Source organism: Euwallacea similis, chromosome 12, assembly GCF_039881205.1.
Source record: "Euwallacea similis isolate ESF13 chromosome 12, ESF131.1, whole genome shotgun sequence".
Taxonomy (NCBI): Eukaryota; Metazoa; Arthropoda; class Insecta; order Coleoptera; family Curculionidae; genus Euwallacea; species Euwallacea similis.
In genome coordinates this window covers 4,025,661-4,048,677 of record NC_089620.1, presented here as the reverse complement: position 1 = coordinate 4,048,677, position 23,017 = coordinate 4,025,661, and the positions used below count along the sequence as shown (strand labels likewise).

At 35.5% G+C, this 23,017-nt stretch overlaps 5 protein-coding genes across 5 annotated transcripts; all 5 read left to right on the top strand.

The window, feature by feature from the left end:
* Positions 1-4,125: 4,125 nt before the first annotated feature.
* LOC136412394 (uncharacterized) lies at positions 4,126-5,397 on the top strand. The gene has a single exon (XM_066395453.1). It carries the CDS (start codon positions 4,126-4,128, stop codon positions 5,395-5,397), a length of 1,272 nt encoding a protein of 423 aa, XP_066251550.1.
* A 3,078-nt stretch (positions 5,398-8,475) lies between these two features.
* On the top strand, positions 8,476-9,342 carry LOC136412393 (putative ankyrin repeat protein RF_0381). The gene has a single exon (XM_066395452.1). The coding sequence runs from the start codon at positions 8,476-8,478 to the stop codon at positions 9,340-9,342; it is 867 nt and encodes a 288-aa protein (XP_066251549.1).
* Positions 9,343-9,645: 303 nt separating this feature from the next.
* On the top strand, positions 9,646-10,915 carry LOC136412392 (ribose-phosphate pyrophosphokinase-like). Its single transcript, XM_066395451.1, has 2 exons — positions 9,646-10,555; positions 10,605-10,915. The coding sequence occupies exons 1-2, from the start codon at positions 9,646-9,648 to the stop codon at positions 10,913-10,915; spliced, it is 1,221 nt and encodes a 406-aa protein (XP_066251548.1).
* Positions 10,916-16,125: 5,210 nt separating this feature from the next.
* Positions 16,126-17,049, top strand: LOC136412391 (uncharacterized protein NMB0459-like). Its single transcript, XM_066395450.1, has one exon. It carries the CDS (start codon positions 16,126-16,128, stop codon positions 17,047-17,049), a length of 924 nt encoding a protein of 307 aa, XP_066251547.1.
* An 87-nt stretch (positions 17,050-17,136) lies between these two features.
* On the top strand, positions 17,137-18,615 carry LOC136412390 (uncharacterized protein RP821-like). Its single transcript, XM_066395449.1, has one exon. It carries the CDS (start codon positions 17,137-17,139, stop codon positions 18,613-18,615), a length of 1,479 nt encoding a protein of 492 aa, XP_066251546.1.
* Positions 18,616-23,017: the final 4,402 nt, after the last annotated feature.

The window sequence follows — 23,017 nt, the reverse complement described above, 5'->3', positions numbered from 1 at the left end:
GCTCAGAAGTTTCACTTCCACTGAGAAAGTTCATTGCTTGATTAATCAGCCAAGGTTTACCGTAGGCACCACGACCTATCATCACTCCGTCTGCTCCAGATTCTTTGAGAGCATTCTGAATATCATTTAAATTTTTAATATCGCCATTTACTATAACTGGGATTTTTACTTGCTCTTTAACATTTCTAACGAATTTCCAATCTGCTTGACCGTTATAAAGCTGTGCCCTTGTTCTTCCATGTACAGTAATCATCTTTGCTCCTAAGTCTTCGGCAATTTTCGCAAGTCTCGGTGCATTGCGATTTTCATCGTTCCACCCGGTGCGCATTTTCACTGTAACTGACACATTCACTGCCTTGACCACAGCTTCAATTATCTCAGCGGCTTTTTTCTCATCACGCATTAGCGCTGATCCTGCATAACCGTTTACAACTTTTTTAACAGGGCAACCAAAGTTTATGTCTATAATTTTTGCTCCCATGTCCTCGTTTAATTTTGCAGCCTCCGCCATAACATCTGGCTCACACCCAGCAAGCTGCACAGCAGTTAATGCATCGACTTTTGCTTTTTGCAGACTCTGACGAGTTTGCATAATCATAGCTCTGCTTGCAATCATTTCTGAAACTAACAAACTTGCACCAAGTTTCTTCACAATACTTCTAAACGGATAATCAGTCACTCCAGACATTGGAGCTAAAATAACTGGAGAATCAATTGTCAAATTTCCTACTTGTAGGGACATATATTCTATGTGTTCAAACCTAGCGCATTTACACATACTGTTACAACACTTTGTATAGCCGAACTTACTTTCTCCATAAGAGAAGGATCTACCTCTACTATCTCAGCTCTCTCATAATGACCAGGTGCCAAGTATACCGTTTCTTGTTCTTTATTTCCCCATAGCTCGTTGTTCTGCTGATAACCTTCATTTATCATTCCCGCATTTGGCAGAAACAATGTATTTACATCATTACCATTATTTTTATAGTAGACGTCAATTTCAATATTAGCCAGCGAAGCTAAGATAGGAATTTCTTCTATGAAAACATGGTAACTTTGGCTGCTGATTGCCTCTAGATAAGATCTATAAATGGATTTGCCATTGAGAAAAGAATTTGCTGCAGTATCACTATTATAATTTCTATCATATTTTCTTTCACTAATATTGAGATTACTAGCACTAATGCTTCTTAAATCACCTATAACTTCATTTTCTTTTAATGTCGTAAGACAACATAACTTTTTTATTAATTTATTAGTCTTTTTTTTGATCTTCTCTACCCGTCTGTTTGTATGCTGAACCAAATCTTTTATTGAGTCCGACATACCAATCAAATGATTTGGATTTTCTAAGAATGCACCAAAAACTTTCTGCATCTGTCCCTTCAATAACTCAGGCATCCTTGGATCATTCAAAGAGTTAAATTGACTTAAAAATTTGTGCCATTCCATTCTCATATCTTGTGCTTTTTCAGCTTTATATTGACCAGAGCTATTATCACCAAATACCGCATGGAAAAAGCAGTTGCCATCACCTGTAGTATTATATTGAACAATTTTTGTTTGCTTACTTTCTACTGAATCTAAACTTACTCCGCTATCTTTACGACTTATATTTCCTGGACCACCTAATACAGGGCTTGGCGTGCCAGCCCTGCTTTGTTCATCCTTTTTCAACGCTTTTGCAAATTCTTTTCTCTTCTCTATTAATTGCTCTGAACTAAGTTCATATTTTAGCTGATCATCAATTTCATCAAACGATTTGCCTGCTTTCAGCATATCTGTAATTTTCTTAGCATTCTCTAAGGCAAATATTCCACAATTATACTTATCATCTTGTTGTTTAGCTTTTGAGTTTCTAATACTACTATTGTCTATTCCTAGAGTTTTCTGTAGCGCACTTGATACCTCTTCTGGTAATGGTTCACCAAATGAATCGCAATAATATGCTCTAAACTTTTTACTCTTTTCATCATGAGAAATAACCAATGTTACCCAATGATTGTTATTTAAGTTAAGAATTGAAGATAATACTAAATTGTTATCCCCTTTTACTTTATCTTTATATTCTTGCAATCGGTTCCCCAGAAAAGATGTAAGATTATCGAGGCAAGAAAAGAACACTCCTTTGGAAAATTCCCTGTGACCTTTTTTACGATATGGCGTCCATCCATAGTAACTTTTTGCAATCTCTGCAATATCAAAATTACTTAACCAAAATTTATAATCTTCTTTTTTATTTGTCTTATATACAAAAGAATCCTTATTTTCTTTGCAGTCAAAAATACCACTATCCCTATCAGGAGTTTTCGGTCTTGCTTGCTTTTCTGGAGTCTTGCCTTGCAAATCTTGTAGTTCTGTATCTTTTTCTTCACTCTTTTCCCCCTTTGAAGCTCTTTTTCCATTAATATAGTTCTTCGCTAAGTAAAATAAAGGTTCAACAACCATTTTGTATGCTACTGTAAGAATTATTCCCATTAAAACCCAAACTACGGGGTTAGAGATGAGCATAGCAAGTGGAAAGGTCAATAGAGGGGATCCTATTACCGCTCCTAAACAGCCAGCAGCGAATGTGGCTGCTAGGCATACACAAGTAGCGTAGATAACGAATTCCTCACCAGCAAAGTAAGTGCTCTCTTTCTGATTATTTTTTGTAATGCCCAACATACTACACCCTATGAACGCTAAGTTAATTAAATTTTAACAAATTCTAACAAAAAAATCAACCATAATAATTTTAGTAGTATGAGAATATATTGAATATTAAGAGCTTTTGGAGTACAGTAACAATGTTAGTAATAGCACAATATATGCACGATATAGAATATATACGTAAGAACTTTGAAGAATTTGAGAAGGTAATAAAAAGCAGGGGAATTAGAGAATTTACTGCGAAAGAGATATTGGAAATCGATTACGAAAAAAGATCATTAACCACTAAACTGCAGGATTTGAATAGGCAGCGCAATGAAATCACAGAGGAAATAAAAAAGCTTAAAATGAGCAAGAGCCCCTGTGAAGAGCAAATAGAGTTGTCAAAAAGCATCACAAATGAGATAGAGGCAATCAGCTTAAAAGAACAAGCAGAAAAGGATAAGTTAGTGAATGTTTTATCTAACTTGCCGAATATTCCTGCGCAAGATGTGCCAATAGGCGCAGATGAGAACTCTAATTTAGAGGTGAGAAGATATGGAGGAAAAAGACAGTTTGATTTTGTACCAGAATCTCATTATGAACTCGGAGAAAAATTAGGTTTAATGGACTTCGAACAAGCGGCGAGAATTTCCGGATCAAGATTTACGATATTAAAAGGACAGTTAGCTAAGCTTGGACGAGCGCTAATAAATTTTATGCTTGAAATGCATGTTAATGAATTTGGCTATACTGAGGTGTACCACCCGACTTTGGTGAAAAACGAGGCTATGTATAATGTTGGTCAGCTACCGAAATTTTCTGACGATTCGTATTTAACTACCGACGAATTGAGGTTGATTCCCACAAGTGAAGTGTTTTTAACAAATTTAGTTGCTGACAAAATAATGGAAGAAAAAGAACTGCCTATTCGCTTTACTGCATATTCGGAGTGCTTTCGTAAAGAAGCAGGTAGTGCAGGTCGCGATACCAGGGGCATGATAAGGCAACACCAATTTGGTAAAGTGGAGTTGGTAAGCATCACAACTGAAGACCAATCAAATGATGAGCTTGAGCGTATGACGAGTGTTGCTGAAGAGATATTAAAAAAATTAGAATTGCCATACAGAGTAATGCTGCTTTGCAGTGGCGATATGGGTTTTGCTGCACAAAGGACTTATGACATAGAGGTATGGTTACCTGGGCAAAATAAATATAGAGAAATATCAAGCTGCTCAAATTGTGGTGCATTTCAAGCAAGAAGGATGAACGCTAAATACTCTTCAGAAACTGATAAAAAGATAAAAAAATATGTTCACACTTTAAACGGCTCAGCTTTAGCTATAGGAAGAACGATTATTGCCATAATGGAGAATTATCAAAATTCTGACGGGTCGATTGCAATACCAAACGTGTTGCAAAAATACATGAGTAATGATACTGTTATAAGCAAATAATAATTTTGACATATAGAAAAGCGAGGAAATAAAGATGAAGGTTCTGGTTATAGGTTCTGGTGGGCGTGAGCACGCTCTACTTTGGGCTCTAAAAAAATCTCCTATCTTGACTGAGTTATATGTAACTCCTGGTCGCTCGGCCATGGAAAATTTGGGAATTCTTGTGGATATAAATATTCAAAATTCAATAGATGTTACACAATTTTGCAAGAGAGAAAGTATAGAGTTAGTTGTTGTTGGTCCAGAACAACCAATAATCAATGGACTTGCCGATGATTTAGCTGCAGAGGGAATAAATGTTTTTGCTCCAAGTCAAGCAGCTGCAAAACTTGAGGCATCAAAGTCTTTCACCAAAGAATTATGTAAACAATATGGTATACCAACCGCCAAGTACGAGCGTTTTATTGATGAGGGGTTAGCTAAAAATTTTGTACGTAGCAATAAAATAAAATTTCCGCTTGTAGTTAAAGCAAATGGACTTGCAGCAGGGAAAGGCGTGATGATATGTTGCGCAGAAAATGAAGCTTTTTCAGCAATAGATTCAATGCTAGTGGAGAAAAAATTTGGTGAATCAGGTGAAGAAATAATCATAGAAGAGTTTTTAGTTGGAGAAGAGGTAAGTTTTTTTGCTCTTATTGATGGGTTGAAAGTAGTAACTCTTGGGTGTGCAAAAGATTATAAGAGAGTTGATGAAAGTAATGAAAGCCAAAATACTGGAGGTATGGGGTCGTACTCATCACCTTCAATTATAAGTAAGGACATGGAGCAAAAAATTATCCAAAAAATAATATACCCTACAGCTCAAGCATTGGTTAACATGGGTACGCCTTATAAAGGAGTACTCTTTGCTGGTTTAATGATTTGCAAAGATAGCCCAAAACTTCTCGAGTATAACGTTAGATTCGGTGATCCAGAAACGCAATCTATATTACCTAGATTTGATTCAAATTGCGATTTGTTAAAATTGATGTTGTCAGTTGCAGAAGGAAAGTTAAATGTCAAAATGGTGGAACTTAACAACAAATCTACAGTTTGTGTAGTTGTTGCAAGTAAAGGCTATCCGGGTGATTATCAAAAGGGAGAAGTAATTAAAGGATTAGATAAGATTGAAAGCATTCCTGGTGTGTTGGTGTTTCATGCTGGTACTAAATTGGATGAAAGTGGTAACTTAGTTTCCGATGGCGGAAGAGTGCTAAATATAGTAGCAGAAGGGAGCACTATAGAGGAAGCCAAAAGTAAGGTGTACTCAGCATTAAATTTTTTAGAATGGCCAGGGGGCTTCTTCAGATACGATATCGGTAGTTAATGTTAGCTGTCGGTTAGCAGGTGGTTTACAGAAACGAAAAACTTGCTTGACACCCTTCGCCAGTCCCCTTATCATGAAACTGAAGCTATTTATTTATCTTCGCAATCTGTGCAGGTTAATGACAAAAAACTTAGGGTATTTGGCGTCTCATGTTTAATTTTTCGCACTACGTGCATCGCATGTCTTTAAAAATTTTTAGGTTTTTACCTATATAAGCCGAAACGCGCTTACAAAGCGTTTAAGACAGCAAAAAACGTCAAATTGACAAGGGAGAATTTGAATGCTAGCTACTACGGGGTTTCTTTGCCTTTTTTCCTGCTTAGTAAATTTCTTAAACACTTGCGGTGTAGGTTAGTTGCAAGTTAAAGGCAGCTAAATCGCTCTTAATCAAGCGTTTTAGAATAAGAAAAACGCCGATATTTTAGTACATAGTAAATAGCCAACCACCACGGGGCTTCTTTTGCCTTTTTTTTCGCTTGGTAAATTTTTTAATATTTATAGCTAAACGACAACCATCATCCCGCTACGTGTTAGCGGGATCTAGAGATACCGCGGCGGTATAACGTAGGGAAACCTTTCTTGGGTTAGCTATAAAACTAATCAGCATCTTGTTTAGCACATATAAATTAAGTTTCACAAATATAGTGCTAAACCTTGAAAATATGTTATAGCTACTTCTTCCAATTTAGTGGTGGGTTTTGACAGTACACACGTTATTTTACTAGCTACCAACTCAAGTGTCACAGAAGTTGCAATCACTGCATTTATATTCTGTACTTTAACATTTACTCTACTTTCTATTAGAGGCTTTACCCCCCCTACATCATTACGTACAGCAGTATGATTTATTTCATTTTCAATTCCACTACTATGCTGCAACAAGATATCCCCATTAACTTTTATTTCAACATTTTTGTCACTACTACCATTGTTAAAATTTAATCCCTCATCTCTTCTACTTTGTCTTCTTTCTTTTAATTTTAATTCAGTTTCTCTTTTATCAAGGGTAGGAAATGGGATGTGAGTTTTTTCCTGACCATCTTGATTTATAGCTCTTGTTGTATTAAAAGCTTCGTTGCTTTTACATGATATTGTATAAGTAAGTGGTGTGTAGATTTTTTCTTCACTATCTGGATATTTTATAGTTATTGTTGCATTAAGAATGTCTTTCAGAATATCGTTTTCTCTAGCTATGTCTAAAATTTCTTGAATAACTTTGCGATCATGTAATGCGGCAAGTAACTTATCAGTTACTTTTTGATTATTTTGATGTTTTATGGTTATTGTTGTGTTAAGAATGTCTTTCAGAATACCGTTTTCTTTAGCTACTCTTAACATTTTCTCAACAGCTATACTATCTTTACGTAGTATAGCATAAGTAAGCGGTGCGCAAGTTTCTTCATGACCATCTGGACATTTTATAGTTGTTGTTGCATCAAGAATATCTTTCAGAATACCGTTTTCTTTAGAGACTTTTAAAATTTCTTCAATAGTTTTGCTATTTTTACATGATATGGCGTAAGTAAGCGGTATGTAAATTTCTTCCTGACCATCTAGATATTTTATAGTTGTTGTTGCGTCAAGAATATCTTTCAGAATATCGTTTTCTTTAGAGACTTTTAAAATTTCTTCAATAGTTTTGCTATTTTTACATGATATGGCGTAAGTAAGCGGTGTGTAAATTTCTTCTTGACCATCTAGATATTTTATAGTTGTTGTTGCGTTAAGAATATCTTTCAGAATACTGTTCTCTTCAGCTGCTACTAGAATTTCTTTAATAATTTTGCTATCCTTCCGGAACATAGCAAAAGCAAGTGGTGTGTAAGTCACTTCCCGGCTATCTAAATGTTTTATAGTTATTGTTGTGTCAAGAATATCTCTCAGAATACCGTTTTCTTTAGCTACTCTTAACACTTTCTCAACAGCTATACTATCTCTACGTAGTATAACATAAGCAAGTGGTGTGTAAGTCACTTCCCGGTCTAGATATTTCATAGTTGTTGTTGTGTTAAGAATATCTTTCAGAATACTGTTCTCTTCAGCTGCTACTAGAATTTCTTTAATAGCTTTGCTACCCTTCCAGAACATAGCATGAGCAAGTGGTGTGTAAGTCACTTCCCGGCTACCTGGATATTTTATAGTTGCTGTTGTGTTAAGAATATCTTTCAGAATACCGTTCTCCTTAGAGACTTTTAAAATTTCTTTAATAGCTATACTATCTCCACATAGTATAGCATAATCAAGTGGTGTAACAGTTGCTCTCCGACCATCTGGATATTTTATAGTTGTTGTTGCGTTAAGAATATCTTTCAGAATACCGTTTTCTTTAGAGACTTTTAAAGTTTCTTCAATAGTTTTGCTATTTTTACATAATATGGCATAAGTAAGTGGTGTGCAAGTTTCTTCCTGACCACCTGGATATTTTATAGTTGTTGTTGCGTCAAGAATGTCTTTCAGAATACCGTTTTCTTTAGCTACTCTTAACATTTTCTCAACAGCTATACTATCTTTACGTAGTATAGCATAAGCAAGTGATATAATAGTTGGTTCTTTACCCCGATGTTTGCTTACTTTCGTAGTAAGAATCCTTTGTTTTTCCTTTTTAGATATTTTTTCTAGTTCTTCAGCAATGCTACTTTTTTTGCCTTTTATTTTTGATGCTAATTTTAAAATACTTTTTTCATCTTTCTCTTTTAATTTCGAATCGTTTACCTGATGAGTCATTTTTTTTCTCAAGGTCTTTCTTATTAAACTAAGCATAACATTTCCTCTCTTCGTGGTTATAATATTTGCTTTTATGAATCAGTTGTGTTGATAATGTATTAATTGCATAGTTCAGACATTGTTTTATAAAGCAAAATTTTAGTAGACCACCTTACAAGAACGTTTCTTGCTAATTCTGAATCCGAAAAAAGGACGCAGTAAAGTTATTTGTAAGGGAAGAATGAAACTTGTAGCTATAGCTAAACTGACTTACGATAATTTGAAAAACCGTCATCCCGCTACATTAATATTGTATTAATAAAAACTTAATAATAATCCTTAATAATATATGAACTAACATGTTCGCAATTTCGTATGACAGAGGAAACAAAAGATGGATATGCTTCCTTATATGTTGCAATTCAGGAAGGTAATATTGAAGCTGCAGAACTACTAATAAAGTGCGGCACAAACGTCAATGATCATTATGAACGCAATCGTACGCCACTGCATATTGCCATCGGACGCAAACAATTAGAAATAGCAAAATTGCTGATAAAAAATGGAGCAAACGTTAATGCAAAAACTCAAAATCATGGTAAAGATGATCTAACACCAATGCACTTTGCAGTTTTTGCAAATACGCCAGAATTTATAGAATTACTAGCTAGCCATGGTGCATTGATTAATGAAAGAGAAAGTACCGAAGGGTATACTCCTCTTCACTTTGCTGCTTTGTATGGGAATAAAAATATAATACAAGCCTTAATTGATAAGGGGCAAAGTATCGAAGATGTGGACAATAATGGGCGAACAGCTCTGTTTTTAGCTGCTAGGCAGTGCACTGAAGCAGAAGATGATAGCAGAATAGAAATTATCAAGTATTTGATAGACAAGATCAAAGCAGATGTAACAAAGAAAGATAATAATAACAATGCAGTACTCTTTCCTGCCGCTAATAATTGCCCTGGAAAAGTGGTAGAATTCATCATTGAGCAATATATAAAAATCTTTGAGTTAGAGAATTTTATCAACCACAAAAATAATGATGGTATGGATGCTTTGGATATTGCGCTGAATAGTGGAAACGAGAAAGCTATTGAAGTATTAAGATCATATGGAGCAGATATCAAGAATAAGGTAGATGGTAGCATTCAAAAAATTACTGCAGAAAAACCAAGTAGTACCCTAGACAGAGCAGAAAGTGCAGAGGTAGCACCTCCAATTAAGCAAAGAGTATAAAGCTTTTTATAAAGCGATTATAAATTTCAGTAAGTTGCAGAGGCTCTACAATGGGAAGTGTAGTATGTTAGCAGATACAAATGACTAGATAAATTATATTTCATTAAAGTCATTTATCTTGAAACATAAGCAGGATTTTGTATAGTTGTTTCAATTTGGGTCTGTATATTGAAACAACGCGTGAAAATGACAGGTCATTGTACAAGAGGTACCTAATTCACCGACAAGAATGCTAGATAAAGACACTTACATTTCAATTATTTCACAATTTCTGTATAATCTTAAAAACTCAATTAGTGCGTTATGAAGATAATAATAGGTAATGCTAGTAAGGAATTAGGGGAATCAGTAGTTAACCGGCTAGATGTTCAACCATCCTCTGTTCAGGTGTCAGAGTTTGCTGATGGTGAGGTAAATGTAGAAGTAGCAAATGATCTATATAATCAAGAAGTATATATAATACAATCTCTTTCTCCCCCTGTGAATGATAACCTTATGGAGCTTCTGCTCATAATTGATGCAGTAAATAGATTAGGAGCCAAAAGGATAGTAGTAATTATTCCTTATTATGGATATAGCAGGCAAGATAGAATTATCAAGAACAATAATGTGCAGTCTGCTTTAAGTGCTAAATTAGTTGCAAATCTTATTCAAACTGCAGGTGCAAGTAGTGTTGCAGTTATTGATTTGCACTCAAGTCAAATTGAAGGATTCTTTGATGTACCGATAACTAATTTGAACTGCTTTGAAGCATTTGTTGACTCTATACACACAGAAAATTTGGCAATTGTTGCACCTGATGTTGGAGCAATTGGCAGAGCACGTGCTTTTGCAAAGACTTTAGAGGAAAAGTACAAGATAGGGTTAAGTGATAAGATTATTGTAGTAGATAAATATAGGGAGAGAGCAGGCACATCTCAAGTAATGAACATAATAGGAGAAGTTGCGAATAAAAATTGTGTCATTGTTGATGATATAGTTGACTCTGGTGGAACATTGTGTAATGCAGCTCTTGCTTTAAAAGGCCACGGAGCAAAGTCCGTAATTTCATGCATCACACATGGCGTGCTTTCAGGAAGTGCAGTTGAGAAAATCTCTTCCTCTTCTTTAGATAAATTAGTGATTACGGATACCATACTTCACAAATTTGAAAAAACTGATAAAATAGAAGTTGTTTCGGTCGTAGATATTTTAACTCACTTTATCCAAGGAGGTAAAGATGCCAGCTAAGTCAACAGAAGACGTTATTACTTCACTAATAGAATTTGCAAATAAGAGAAAAATAACAATTACCAAAGAAGAAATGCTTAAAATTGCACAGCTTGTAAGGATTAAGTTATCAAATGACGAGATTGATCACTACTCCAAAGAACTGACAATGCTGGATTGGATACATGATACTTTATTGCAAGTTAATACTGAAGGTGTTTCTCCTATGCGTTATGGCAGCATAGACAAGGACATTCATGTACGCGATGATGTTATAAATTCTCAAAACATTAAAAAAGAGATATTGTCCAATACAAAACCTGAGCATGGGTATTTCGTAGTGCTAAAGGTTATAAGCGATTAAAGTAAAATAAGGCTCATATCAAATCTATAATAGATCGTATCTGTTCAGCAGAGTGGCAAAATAAGGTAGACGAGAAAAGACAACTATAGGAACAAATGGGTGTCATTCCAGTGCTTGACACTGGAATCCAGTCCTTTTGCACAGTTCCATCAAAAACGTTGTAGAGGATTAACCGCTTTCGTGTTTACCAACTTAGTGCCCAATCTGGATCCCAGTGTCAAGCACTGGGATGACAAGAAAGGGAGCACTGGAATTTTTGTTTCAGTATTTGTACATTAGCCATGCATCTGAACAGATACAATAAATCTACTTTCAAAAATAAGACCAATCGGGAGTGTTAAATAAACTGTGTCAAACCGCATTTTTAATTCAACTCAATTTTCAATCTACCAGGAAAGAAAATATCAAGCTGAGAGATGGTTAACGCCCAGTCATGTACAGGCATAGTCCATTTTTCCTCTGCTTTCTTTATAGCACAATATACCTGTTTATACAAGGCATTTGTGCTGGTAAATGAACCCTTAGTTTTAGTGAATTTTCTGATCTGTCTATGCAACCCCTCAATTGGGTTGGTAGTATAAATTAGGCTTCTAACAGGGCCAGAATACTTGAAATAACCAGACAAATTTTCCCAATTGTTCTGCCACGATTTTACAACCAATGGATACTTTTCTCCCCATTTTTCTTCCAGCTCAAGTAAGTAATTCTCAGCAATTTCTCTACTTGTAGCACGATATATTTTTTTCAAATCATTCATGAAAACTTTTACATCTTTGCTCGATACATATTTTAGTAAATTCCTTATTTGATGCACGATACATAGCTGTACCTCTGCGTTAGGAAATACGCTGTTTATTGCTGTAGGAAAGCTTTTTAGACCATCAACACATGCAATTAGAACATCTTCTACCCCTCTTTCTTTGAGGTCATTTAGCACCCCTAACCAGAAGTTAGCTCCTTCGCTTTCAGCTAAATAAAAGCCCAAAACTTCTTTTCTGCCATTCTGGTCTATACCTAATATATTGTACATACATTTACTTACACAACGTCCATCTTCTTTCACTTTAAAGAACATTCCATCCATAAAAACTATTGGATAAATCGCTTACAGCGGACGGTTGCGCCATTCATTGATTACTGGTAGCAGTTTATCAGTAATGCTGGATATCTCTGCTGCCGATATTTTGTGATCATAAATTTCCTCGACATGTGACGCTATATCTCTATAGCCCATACCACTGGCAAATGTACTTAATACCTTTGCTTCAAGCTCTGGATGTAGGCTTGTTTGTCTTTTTCTGACTATTTGCGGTTCAAAACTTCCTTCTCTATCTCTTGGCGTTAAAAGCTCAAACGACCCTGCACTTGTGCGCAAAGTCTTCGCATTTCTTCATCTTCATTTGATAAGTGATTTTCTATTTCACCTTCCAAGCTTGCCTCCAACAGCCTTTTTATCAATGGTGTTAATGCTCCACCCCTTCCTGTTAGCGGTTTACCTTCTCTGATAGATGATAAAATATTTGATTCTAGTTCTTTGTAATCTACCAATCCGTTAGTTCTATTTGCTATTTTTTGACTCATGTCAAACCTCCATTTTTTTATATCAATTATTACTTTGTTTTTCGGTTTGACACAGTTTATTTAACACTCCCCATCAAATTCGAAGCTCGCAGTGATTATCGCATCTTTTACTGGTGGCTTCATAAATGTTATTTCTCCCGTTGAATAATTTACTGAATATTCACTCTCTTCTTTACCATTTAAATAAATCTTTACTGTCACATGTACTGGCTTTTTGATCATACGTATATGCTTATCTTCCCCACTTACATAAGTTTTGATTAGCTGAAAAGTCGTTTTTTTGTTATCTCCTATACCAATCTCTTGATTAATGGCTATAAAATCCGACCAATCCTTAAAACGAAACCCTATTGCTTTACCTTTTCGTGCATGAAAAAATGTTATTAATTCTAATAGCTGCTTGTTTGATCTGACCCCGTAAGCTATGTTGTATCTAGTGCGTGCATGAGACCAATTGATGTTGCGCTGTTCACAACCGTTATGAGTTGTTACAACGTCAGTGGAAAATTCCGGTCCTCCAGTGGAACCATAAGATATATTTTCTGGAAATCTAATTTCTGTGAATGACATATACCCTCCTGTAGAAATAAAGTTGAGTTGATGTAGATAAAGTAGGAAAAATCTTAAACTTTTGAAATTGCTTTATTAATAAGATCGTGCATTTTTAATCCTGTTTCTTCTAGAAAAGTAAGGGTACTATTTTCTTCTAACTCACTCTTCAGTTCATTAATGTTCTTATGACTCTGCGTTAATTGATATACACAAACACATGCAACGACTAAAGCAATTCCAGCAAGGAATGCTAAAGGAATTGATTGAGTAAAAGCAGCAGCTATAGCAGATGGTGTGAATACTATAGCAGCTATCACAGCAACTGTGCCATAAATAGCCTCTTTCCTGTAACTATTGATTAATTTTTTTTGTACTCCTTTTTGTTGTGTTTTTTGTTCTTGCCGATGAGAGGCAGGGATTCCTTTATTCGTATAAACCGGTGCACTAGTGCTGGTATTAATTATTTCTTGTTGTACTTCTTTCTCTGATTGATCAGAAGTAGGAATTCCTCTATCCGTATGATCTTGTAAAACCGGTGGATTAATCCCACTAGTACTGGTATTAATTCTTTCTTGTCGTGTTTTTTGCTCTGGTTGATGAGAAGAAAGACTTGCTTTATCCGCATAAACCGGCGCACTAGTGCTGATATTAATTATTTCTTGTTGTACTTCTTTCTCTGATTGATCAGAAGTAGGAACTCTTTTATCTGTGCCAAGAATTTCTTCATTAGAAACTGGTTGACTTTTTGTTATATCCTCAGAGATTCTACTAAGAAGTGGCACAAAATGCCTCATGTAATTTACTACTCCTACAGTTTTTTTGCTATTATCTATCTTTAACTGATCGAGATTCTCGTCTTCTATAAAAACTTTAGGATCATCATTATTCGCTGTAATTTTAGTAACTGTAACTTTTTGACCGTACTCCTCTATTGAATAAATACAAAGCTCCACTTCGTACTTATCACATATCATTCTACCTTCAATCTCTGGGCGACCCCATATAGGTGCTTCAGTTTCTGTATGTGTATTAGTAATATACTCTAAATATTTGTTAAAAGTCTTCTCTTCATCTATCATATTTATTTTAGTTTTTGGATCTTGTATAGGACCATATGGGCCTTCTAGCTCAACAGAGTAACCACCAATACCAGCATCTTTTATTACTGCTTTATAAACCCAAAAATCTGATCTTTTATTTGCTTTAGCATAATCTGCACAATCTTCCCTTAATGATTTTGCGGTAAAACGATTACCAGGTTTTAACTCATTCAATCCTTGAGCCACGGAGTCAAAAAAGCAATCTCCTGTCTTTATAGCAATTCCTATGTTTAGATTTTTGGGACAAGCATTTTTTAAATTATCCAATAAATCACTTGATTTTTTCTTTTCTTTGATTTGTCGAAAAAGAGCAATTGATTCTCTTTCATAATTATACTCTTTCATATTATAACTCCAGAATGGTAATTATATATTAAGTTTAACACTTTTTAATGGATTAGTCAATCTTTACAGGCTAAGGTTACGCTTGACTATAGGCACCACCTGCTTTTCTTGAGTTACTGCGTAGCTCCTACATGCCGCTACTTATCACATTTATAATTACTATACTCAGGCTCATTTGAGTTGTCAAGCAAAAAAAATAAAATTTTATGGCAAACTGTAACTAGCCTTGCTTGTGACTTAATTCATCTACTTTTTTGCGTAATACATTCAAATCAGTTGCTCCTACAAACAGGCTATCTCCAATTATTAAAAAAGGTGTACCACCTACTCCCAAATCTCTTACTAGAAGCCTACTGTTGTTTATCATTTGCTCAGTTTTGTCCGCGTTATCTTTTATGGAATCATTAAAATCGTCCTCATCAATCCCTATGTTTTTCACTATATCCAATATGCTTTCGTCTGAAAATTCTCCTTTGTGACTTAAAGCAGCATGGTGAAAATCGAAATATTTTTCTTTATCGAGAAAATAGACAGCTAAAGCACTTTTTGCTGCCTTTAAAGAAGCGTTACCAAGTATTGGAGCATCCCTAAAGATATACTTAATTTTGCCGTCGTTAATTAACTGCTTTATATCATTCTTTATAGCTTTGCAATGTCCACAAGAATAGTCAAGGAAGCCTACAGCTATAACACTACTATTTTCATTTCCGGAGTAAGGATAAGTAAGGTCAAATATTTGATCCTTGTATTGTGAAATTTTACTTTTGGTTACATTATCTCGAGCAGCGTAACTACTTTTAATCGACTCCTCTTTGAGAGTTTTTATGATCTTATCAAAATTTCTACTTATATAATTATCTAATTTCTCACCTATATAATCATCGTTTAGCATTTGGCTGCGATTTGAGAGCCAATTATTTATTACTGGTAAACTTGCTACTGCCAGTATAAGGATCAATAAAAACGATATTCTAGACATACAATTTATTTAAAAACCTACAACATAAAACTTTTAGTACACATTTATCTGTATATTAAAAGAAGCATCTAATATTAATATATAAAAACATTCATAGCAAGTATATTTATAGCCAATTTTACCTCAAATACAAACTTTATATACAATAAAACTCAAGCACATTACCACAAAGTTCATCAGAAGACTTGGTGATGCAAGTGACAAAACTACCTCCAGAATAGCCAATTATGAGATGCTCTATCTTTTACCGCCGCGCTGTAAATACGGTGGTAAAACAAAGTTGATAATTTTATTCCGCTGTGTATAATTTCAACAAACTCCGCGGAATAAACATATGAGTGAACCAATAATTGGCAGAGAAAAAGAAATAGCTATTCTACAAGACAAACTTCTTTCTCAATCAGCCGAATTTATTGCTGTTTATGGTTGGCGTTGTGTGAATGTTGCATTATCTGCATTTTATCAGCATAATATAGAAGTAATGTAATGCAGATATTATGCCGATGCCAAATTATACGATTACCTCCAAAACCGCTAATTGCCTTATGAGGATTGAAGCAGCAAAAGAAAAAGTATTACATTTGCCACTCACTGTATCGATGCTCTCGTCCCTTCGTGAAACTGCACGGCTTTATACCACACACTATTCTACTATGATTGAAGGAAATCGACTTGAGCCTAAACAGATTGAAGAGGTTTTAAGTGGTAAAAGCCACTTTCCAAAATATAGGAGAGATGAAAATGAGGTTAAAGGATATTATGCAGCTTTAACCCAAGTTGAACAATGGACAGCAAGGGGAATACCTATTACTGAGAAAGCCATTCAAACGCTTCATGCTCTAGTAATGGCAAGTGGAAAATCTAAAGTGAAGCCAACCTCTTATCGTGATGGTCAAAACGTTATTCGTGATAGCCGTACACGTGCAATAATTTATATGCCACCTGAAGCAAAGGATGTACCAAAGCTCATGAGCCGTATGATTGATTGGATTCGTGACAGTGAGCAAGTACCTTGCCCAATTATTGCAGGTATTGCGCATTATCAATTTGTAACAATTCACCCTTACTATGACGGTAATGGTCGTACTGCAAGATTGTTGACTACATTAATTTTACACCTTGGTGGATATGACCTAAAAGGACTTTATTCATTGGAAGAATATTATGCTAAGAATCTAGGAGCGTATTATGAAGCAATCAGTATAGGTCCATCGCACAACTATTACATGGGACGAGCTGAAGCAGATATCACTAAGTGGGTGGAGTATTTCGTAGAAGGTATGGCAAATTCATTTGAAAACGTTTTACAACGTATAAATAAAGAAGAATACCACACTGATCAGACTGATCTTATACGTAAGCTTGATCCTAAACAACGCAAAGCTCTTGAGCTCTTCCAGGAGTTTTCCGCTATTACAGCTAGTCAGGTTGGCGAACTATTTAATTTTAAGCCTCGTACTAGTGCGCAACTTTGTAAAAAGTGGGTGGAAATGGGGTTTATCGAGATTGTAGATTTTTCCAATAGAGGAAGGAAATACAAACTTAGTAAGCAATATGAAGATTTGATCTCAAATTAACTGAAAGCTCGCTAGACAGTGCATAGGTCAAATTTCAATAAAGTGCTTGAAAGCTAAATGTAAACTTAAAATTTTAAAAACTGGAATATGTACAACAACTTACACGACTTCATCAAAGCCTTAGAAGAAAAAAAAGATCTGATTAGGATTAAGGAGAAAGTTTCAACAGTTCTTGAAATGACAGAAATTCACCGTAGGGTTTTGTCAAACAAAGGGCCAGCGATCATTTTTGAAAATGTTGTCACAGAAAATGGTAAAAATTCGATTCCTGTTTTGGTGAATTTATTTGGTACTATTAAGAGGATTGCATTGGGGTTGAACATAAATCCTGATGAACTAAGAGATCTTGGTAAACTTTTAGCATTTTTGCAATCACCTGAGCCGCCAAAAAACTTTAAGGATGCTATAAAAATGTTTCCTTTGTTGAAAGTCGTGTTATCGATGCGAAGTAAAGTCGTGAGCAAGGCTCCATGTCAAGAGGTAGTGCTAACCGGAGATGAAGTGGACCTAAGTCTACTGCCCATTCAAACATGCTGGCCAAATGAACCTGCACCACTTATCACCTGGCCGATTGTGGTAACAAAAGGACCCACGAAAGAAAAGCAAGATAATTTTAATCTTGGAATATATCGTATGCAGGTTATAGATAAAAAAGCAACACTAATGCGTTGGCTTGCACACAGAGGTGGCGCAACTCACCATAAGCGTTGGAAGGAAGAAGGCAGAGATATGAAATTTCCCGCTGCTGCTGTGATCGGTAGTGATCCTGCAACGATTATTGCTGCGGTAACTCCAGTGCCAGAAACATTGTCAGAATACCAATTTGCTGGACTGCTGCGAAAGAAGCCGCTTGAGCTTGTAAATTGTAAGACTATTCCACTTCAAGTGCCAGCTCACGCGGAAATCGTTCTGGAAGGCTATGTGAGCCTCAATAGATATCAAGATGAAGGACCATATGGAGACCACACTGGTTACTATAATTCTGTTGAGCAATTTCCTGAATTTAATATTACTGCAATTACTATGCGCAAAAATCCAATTTATCTCAGCACTTTCACTGGCAAGCCACCTGATGAACCGTCGATTCTTGGTGAAGCACTCAATGAAATTTTCGTGCCCATTCTTATTAATCAATTTCCAGAGATAGTGGATTTTTATCTGCCGCCGGAAGGTTGCTCATATAGAATAGCGGTAGTGTCGATAAAAAAATCCTATCCAGGGCAGGCAAAAAGAATTGTTATGGGCATACTTTCTGTTCTAAAGCAGTTTTTATACACGAAGTTTATTATCGTTGTTGATGATGATATAAATGTACGTGATTGGAAGGAAGTGATGTGGGCAATGTCAACGAGGATGGACCCTGTGCGTGACACAATCATGATAGAAAATGCACCTATTGATTATTTAGACTTTGCTTCCCCTGAAAGTGGACTTGGAGGTAAAATGGGATTTGATGCGACAAACAAAATTCCGCCTGAAACCAAACGAGAGTGGGGAAAGAAAATTGAGATGAGTGAGGAAATAGTAAGAAAAGTCACGGAGAAGTGGGAGGAATATATGGACTAGACTTCTTGCATAAAAGCAGAAAAAAGTTTGGCGTTTTTTATAATGCCATAATTAGCATTAACTGATAATTGTGATTTAAGTCCGTCACAGTGCCCTTTTTTTGTCATCCTAGCGTGTGACACTTTATGATGGTGTCATGCAAGTAGCTTGACACTGGTTCCCATCCAAGACGGCAGTGCCCTCTTCTTGTCATCCCAGCACCTTCTTCTGTCATCCAAGTAACTGACACTGGTTCCTTTATGACGGTAGTGCCCAGAGGTGTCATCCCAGTGTCAAGCACTGGGATCCAGACTTTCCGTAAAAACGTTATATTTTAACGTAACACTTTATATGCTCACCAACTTAATGCTAATCAAAATCCTGGATCCCAGTGTCTGGGCACTGGGATGACAAAGGAGGGCAGTGTCAAGCACTACCCTTCACGGGCTCTTAAATTGCTTTAGCTACAAACATTAAAAAATTTACCAAATGAAAAAAAGGCAAAAGAAGCCCTAGTCACTGTCTATTTTCAGTATTGGCGTTTTTTAAGTCTTAAACACTGCAATTTAGCTGCTTTTTAATGCAACTCACCTTAGTTTAAATATTTAAGAAATTTACTAAGCAGAAAAAAAGGCAAAAGAAACTCCGTGTTAGCTAGTTGTCACTCTCTAATCCTGCAAATTGGCGTACTATACTGTCTTAAACGACTTATAAGCGCGTTTCAGCTTGTGTAGGTAAAAACCTAGAAATATTGTGAAGACATAAGGTGCACATAGTGCAAAAAATTAAAAATAAGACGCCAACTACGTTGTTTTCTTGCTGTTTAATCTGCACAGATGAAGATAACTGAATACCTTCAGTTTCATGATAAGAGGGCTGGCGAAGGGTGTCAAGCAAGTTTTTCGTTTCTGCGAGTACCTGAGTTTATTGACTTCATTAGAGCCAAAACTCTTGAGACCTAGGTGATAATTCTATCTAAAAGGATGCCAAAAAAGAGAAGCAACCCTACGTAGGAATTATTTTTAAATATGGACATGCATTGACTGGGATCGTCAGGATTGAAATTTTTGTATTGGCGGTGAAATATGAACCCTACAGCAAGTAGAGCAATATAAAAAATGTTATTTAATGATGATAAGATACCAGCATATAGCCACGTCATAAGAGATATTAAATAAAATCTTTTCAACCAAGATTTTGTTGTATCACCAAAATATAATGCGGTAGATTTCATTCCGAGTTTTTCATCATCTTTTTTATCTTGATGAGCGTATATGGTGTCATAGCTAAGTGTCCAGAAGACGCATCCTATATAAAACAGCAAGGATTCTATACTGATCTGGTTTGTTATTGCTGCTGAGCCCATGAGCGATCCCATATTGAAGGTAAACCCTAAGAACAATTGTGGCCACCAAACATACCGCTTTAATAAAGGGTAAGTAGCTATCATACACATTGAGATTATTCCAAGTATAAGTGTAGTTTTATTAGTTAATAATAAGATTACTAGGGCAATAGACAGTAACAGTGAAAGTAAAGCCAAAGCCTGCTTTATGTTTAATGCACCACTTGCAAGTGGCCTATATTTTGTTCGTTCAACGTGCGCATCTATTTTTCTATCGAAGATATCATTGATTATGCACCCTGCGGGTCTCATTAAAAATGCACCTATAGTAAACAAAACAAGGAGAAAAAGAGCCTGATATGATAGAGAAGTTGGGGCTAAAAGAATACCGCTCAAACTGGGAAATAGCACAAGCCACAAACCTGTTAAACTGTGCAACCTCATTAATGAAAAGTAATGGTTGAAATACATTAATTAAGTGTGATTATGTAATATTTTGCTTACATTAACAAAATTATCGAACGCTAAATCAGGCTTGAAAACTAACTCAGGTATAAATCGCAAATCAACATAACACAATATAGATTTACGTATTGACCATGCGGACTGGTTCATTTCATTAACAACAGTGTTAATATCACAATTATTCTCAGAAGGATCTCCAGTGCGTCTTTTTTCTGGATCTAAGTAGTCAGCTACTTGAATATTCAATGAAGATAACACAATATATACATCTGCTTTTTTCAAATCTTTACTTAATTTTACGTCAGATACCGCTACATTTTTATTGAACACCTTACCTTCCATTAGGACTCTTGATATTGCTCTATGCAATACCGATGCTATTTTTAAGTTTCTAATTTCCTTTTTCATATCCAGCTACTATAATACCCTTTCTTCTTGCACTAATTGATAAGCTTCTAAAATATCTCCAACTTTAATATCGATATTACCCTCTAGTGATACTCCGCATTCAAAGTTTACACCTACTTCTTTAACATCATCTTTAAATCTACGTAGTGCTTTTAACTTTCCTTCATGCACCAATTTGCCACCACGCATTACCTTAATTAAAGAATCTTTTCTTATGACTCCATCACTTACGTAACATCCAATGATATTACCAGCTTTAGATACGTTAAATATTTGTCTCACAGATGCAAAGCCAACACGAACCTCTCGTGTAACAGGCTTTAATATTTTAGTTAAATACATTCTCATGTCGTCAATGAGCTCGTATATTATGTTATAAGTATGTATTTCTACACCTTTTTGTTTTGCCAAGTCCCTTATTTTTGAATCCACTTTTACATTAAAAGCTAAAATTACTGCACTTGATGCTTCTGCAAGCAGTACATCTGAATCTGTTATCCCTCCTACTGCTTTGTGTAGGATATTTAATTTCACTTGGTCTTTACCGAGTTTATCAATTGAACTTGATATTGCTTCAATAGAACCAGTTACATCGCACTTTAAAACTACAGATAGTTCTTCTGTTTCGCTGTTATTACGACTGAATATATCTAAATTATTGTCGCCCAAATCTTCTTTCTTTTTCTTGATTAACTCTAGCCTGTATTCAACAATTTCACGCGCCTGCTTTTCAGAATTTATAACAACAAATTTATCTCCAGCATTTGGCACACCATTTAGACCAGTAATTTCAATTGGAGCGGAGGGTAGTGCTGCTTTTTCTCTTTGACCGAGGTGATTAACCATGCTACGTACTTTGCTGTATGTTGTACCAACTACCAATATATCACCAACCTTTAACGTTCCTTCCTCAACTATCAATGTGGCTGATATTCCTTTCGCTTTATCTATTTTGGATTCTATTACCCATCCAAGCGCTCGACAATCTTCTATTGCTTCTAGCTTCATTAATTCAGCGATTAACAAAATCGCCTCTTCTAGTTTATCTAAATTAGTTTTCTTTTTTGCTGATACTGGCATAATCATAACATCACCACCAAGCTCTTCAGGAATGAGATCATATTGAGGCAAACTATTAATTATTTTTTCTACATCACCAGGCTCAGATTTATCAATTTTATTAATAGCAACTATAATAGAAACATTTGCTGCTTTTGCATGATTTATTGCTTCAACTGTTTGTTTCATGATTCCATCGTCAGCTGCAACTACTATTACAACTATATTAGTAATATTGGCACCACGTGCACGCATCGCAGTGAACGCTTCATGTCCTGGTGTATCAATAAAGGTAATTTTTTGCTTATCTTTTGTCGTTATTTGATAAGCACCTATGTGTTGAGTTATGCCACCTGACTCTCTTTCTGCAACATTAGATTCACGAAATGCATCGAGCAATGAGGTTTTACCATGATCGACGTGTCCCATAAAAGTGACGATTGGTGGTTTAGGTTTTTTAGGCAGGCTTTCTCTGCCTTCTATAAAAAATAAATCTTTTTCTCTGTTGGTATCGCTCACTCGTTTAGCCGTATGATTAAATTTTTCCACTATTTCACATGCTATATCTGGATCCACCAGATCATCTACTCTATAACTCTCACCGACTTCTTCTTTGAACATTTTTAGCACACTCTTGCTATCTTCTGCCATGCGAATAGATAACTCCCTGATAGTTATTTTGTCTGGTATAATAACTTCTCTTGATATATTTTTACCCTTAGTAAACTTTGACTTTCTACCTCTTATACCAAACCTTTGCTTAAATACAGGGGGTTGTTCAGTTTTTTCATCTATTGCCTGTGCAATTACCAGTTTAGAATGCTTAGAATATATATCTTTGTTGACTTTAAAAGACTTTTTATCGTTGTCCTCATGGTCAATACTATCTTCTTTTGGTTCAACTAAGTGGGTATTACTTAAAACTTGCTTATTTATTTCCTTAGATAAAGCGTCCGCTTCATTTTTCTCGTCAATCTCTTTATTGCTGTCTTCTTTTGCTGTTTTCTCTTTTTCTTCTCTCTGATTTCTTTCTTTCAGCAAAGCAGCATTCTGCACAGCATTAATGCGAAAAATTTGTTCTTTCTCTGTTAAAGAACATAATTTACTCTCGTCAAATAAATTATGTTCTTCTGCATCATGAGATTT

What these genes read in the sequence shown, in the direction of transcription:
- LOC136412390 (XM_066395449.1), top strand. Translation starts at nt 17,137, where the DNA reads ATGTACAACAACTTACACGACTTCATCAAAGCCTTAGAAGAAAAAAAA.
- LOC136412391 (XM_066395450.1), top strand. Translation starts at nt 16,126, where the DNA reads ATGATTGAAGGAAATCGACTTGAGCCTAAACAGATTGAAGAGGTTTTA.
- LOC136412393 (XM_066395452.1), top strand. Translation starts at nt 8,476, where the DNA reads ATGACAGAGGAAACAAAAGATGGATATGCTTCCTTATATGTTGCAATT.
- LOC136412392 (XM_066395451.1), top strand. Translation starts at nt 9,646, where the DNA reads ATGAAGATAATAATAGGTAATGCTAGTAAGGAATTAGGGGAATCAGTA. An exon ending in AACTCACTTTATCCAAGGAG is followed by an intron (nt 10,556 to 10,604) that starts GTAAAGATGCCA and finishes CTTCACTAATAG; the next exon opens with AATTTGCAAATAAGAGAAAA.
- LOC136412394 (XM_066395453.1), top strand. Translation starts at nt 4,126, where the DNA reads ATGAAGGTTCTGGTTATAGGTTCTGGTGGGCGTGAGCACGCTCTACTT.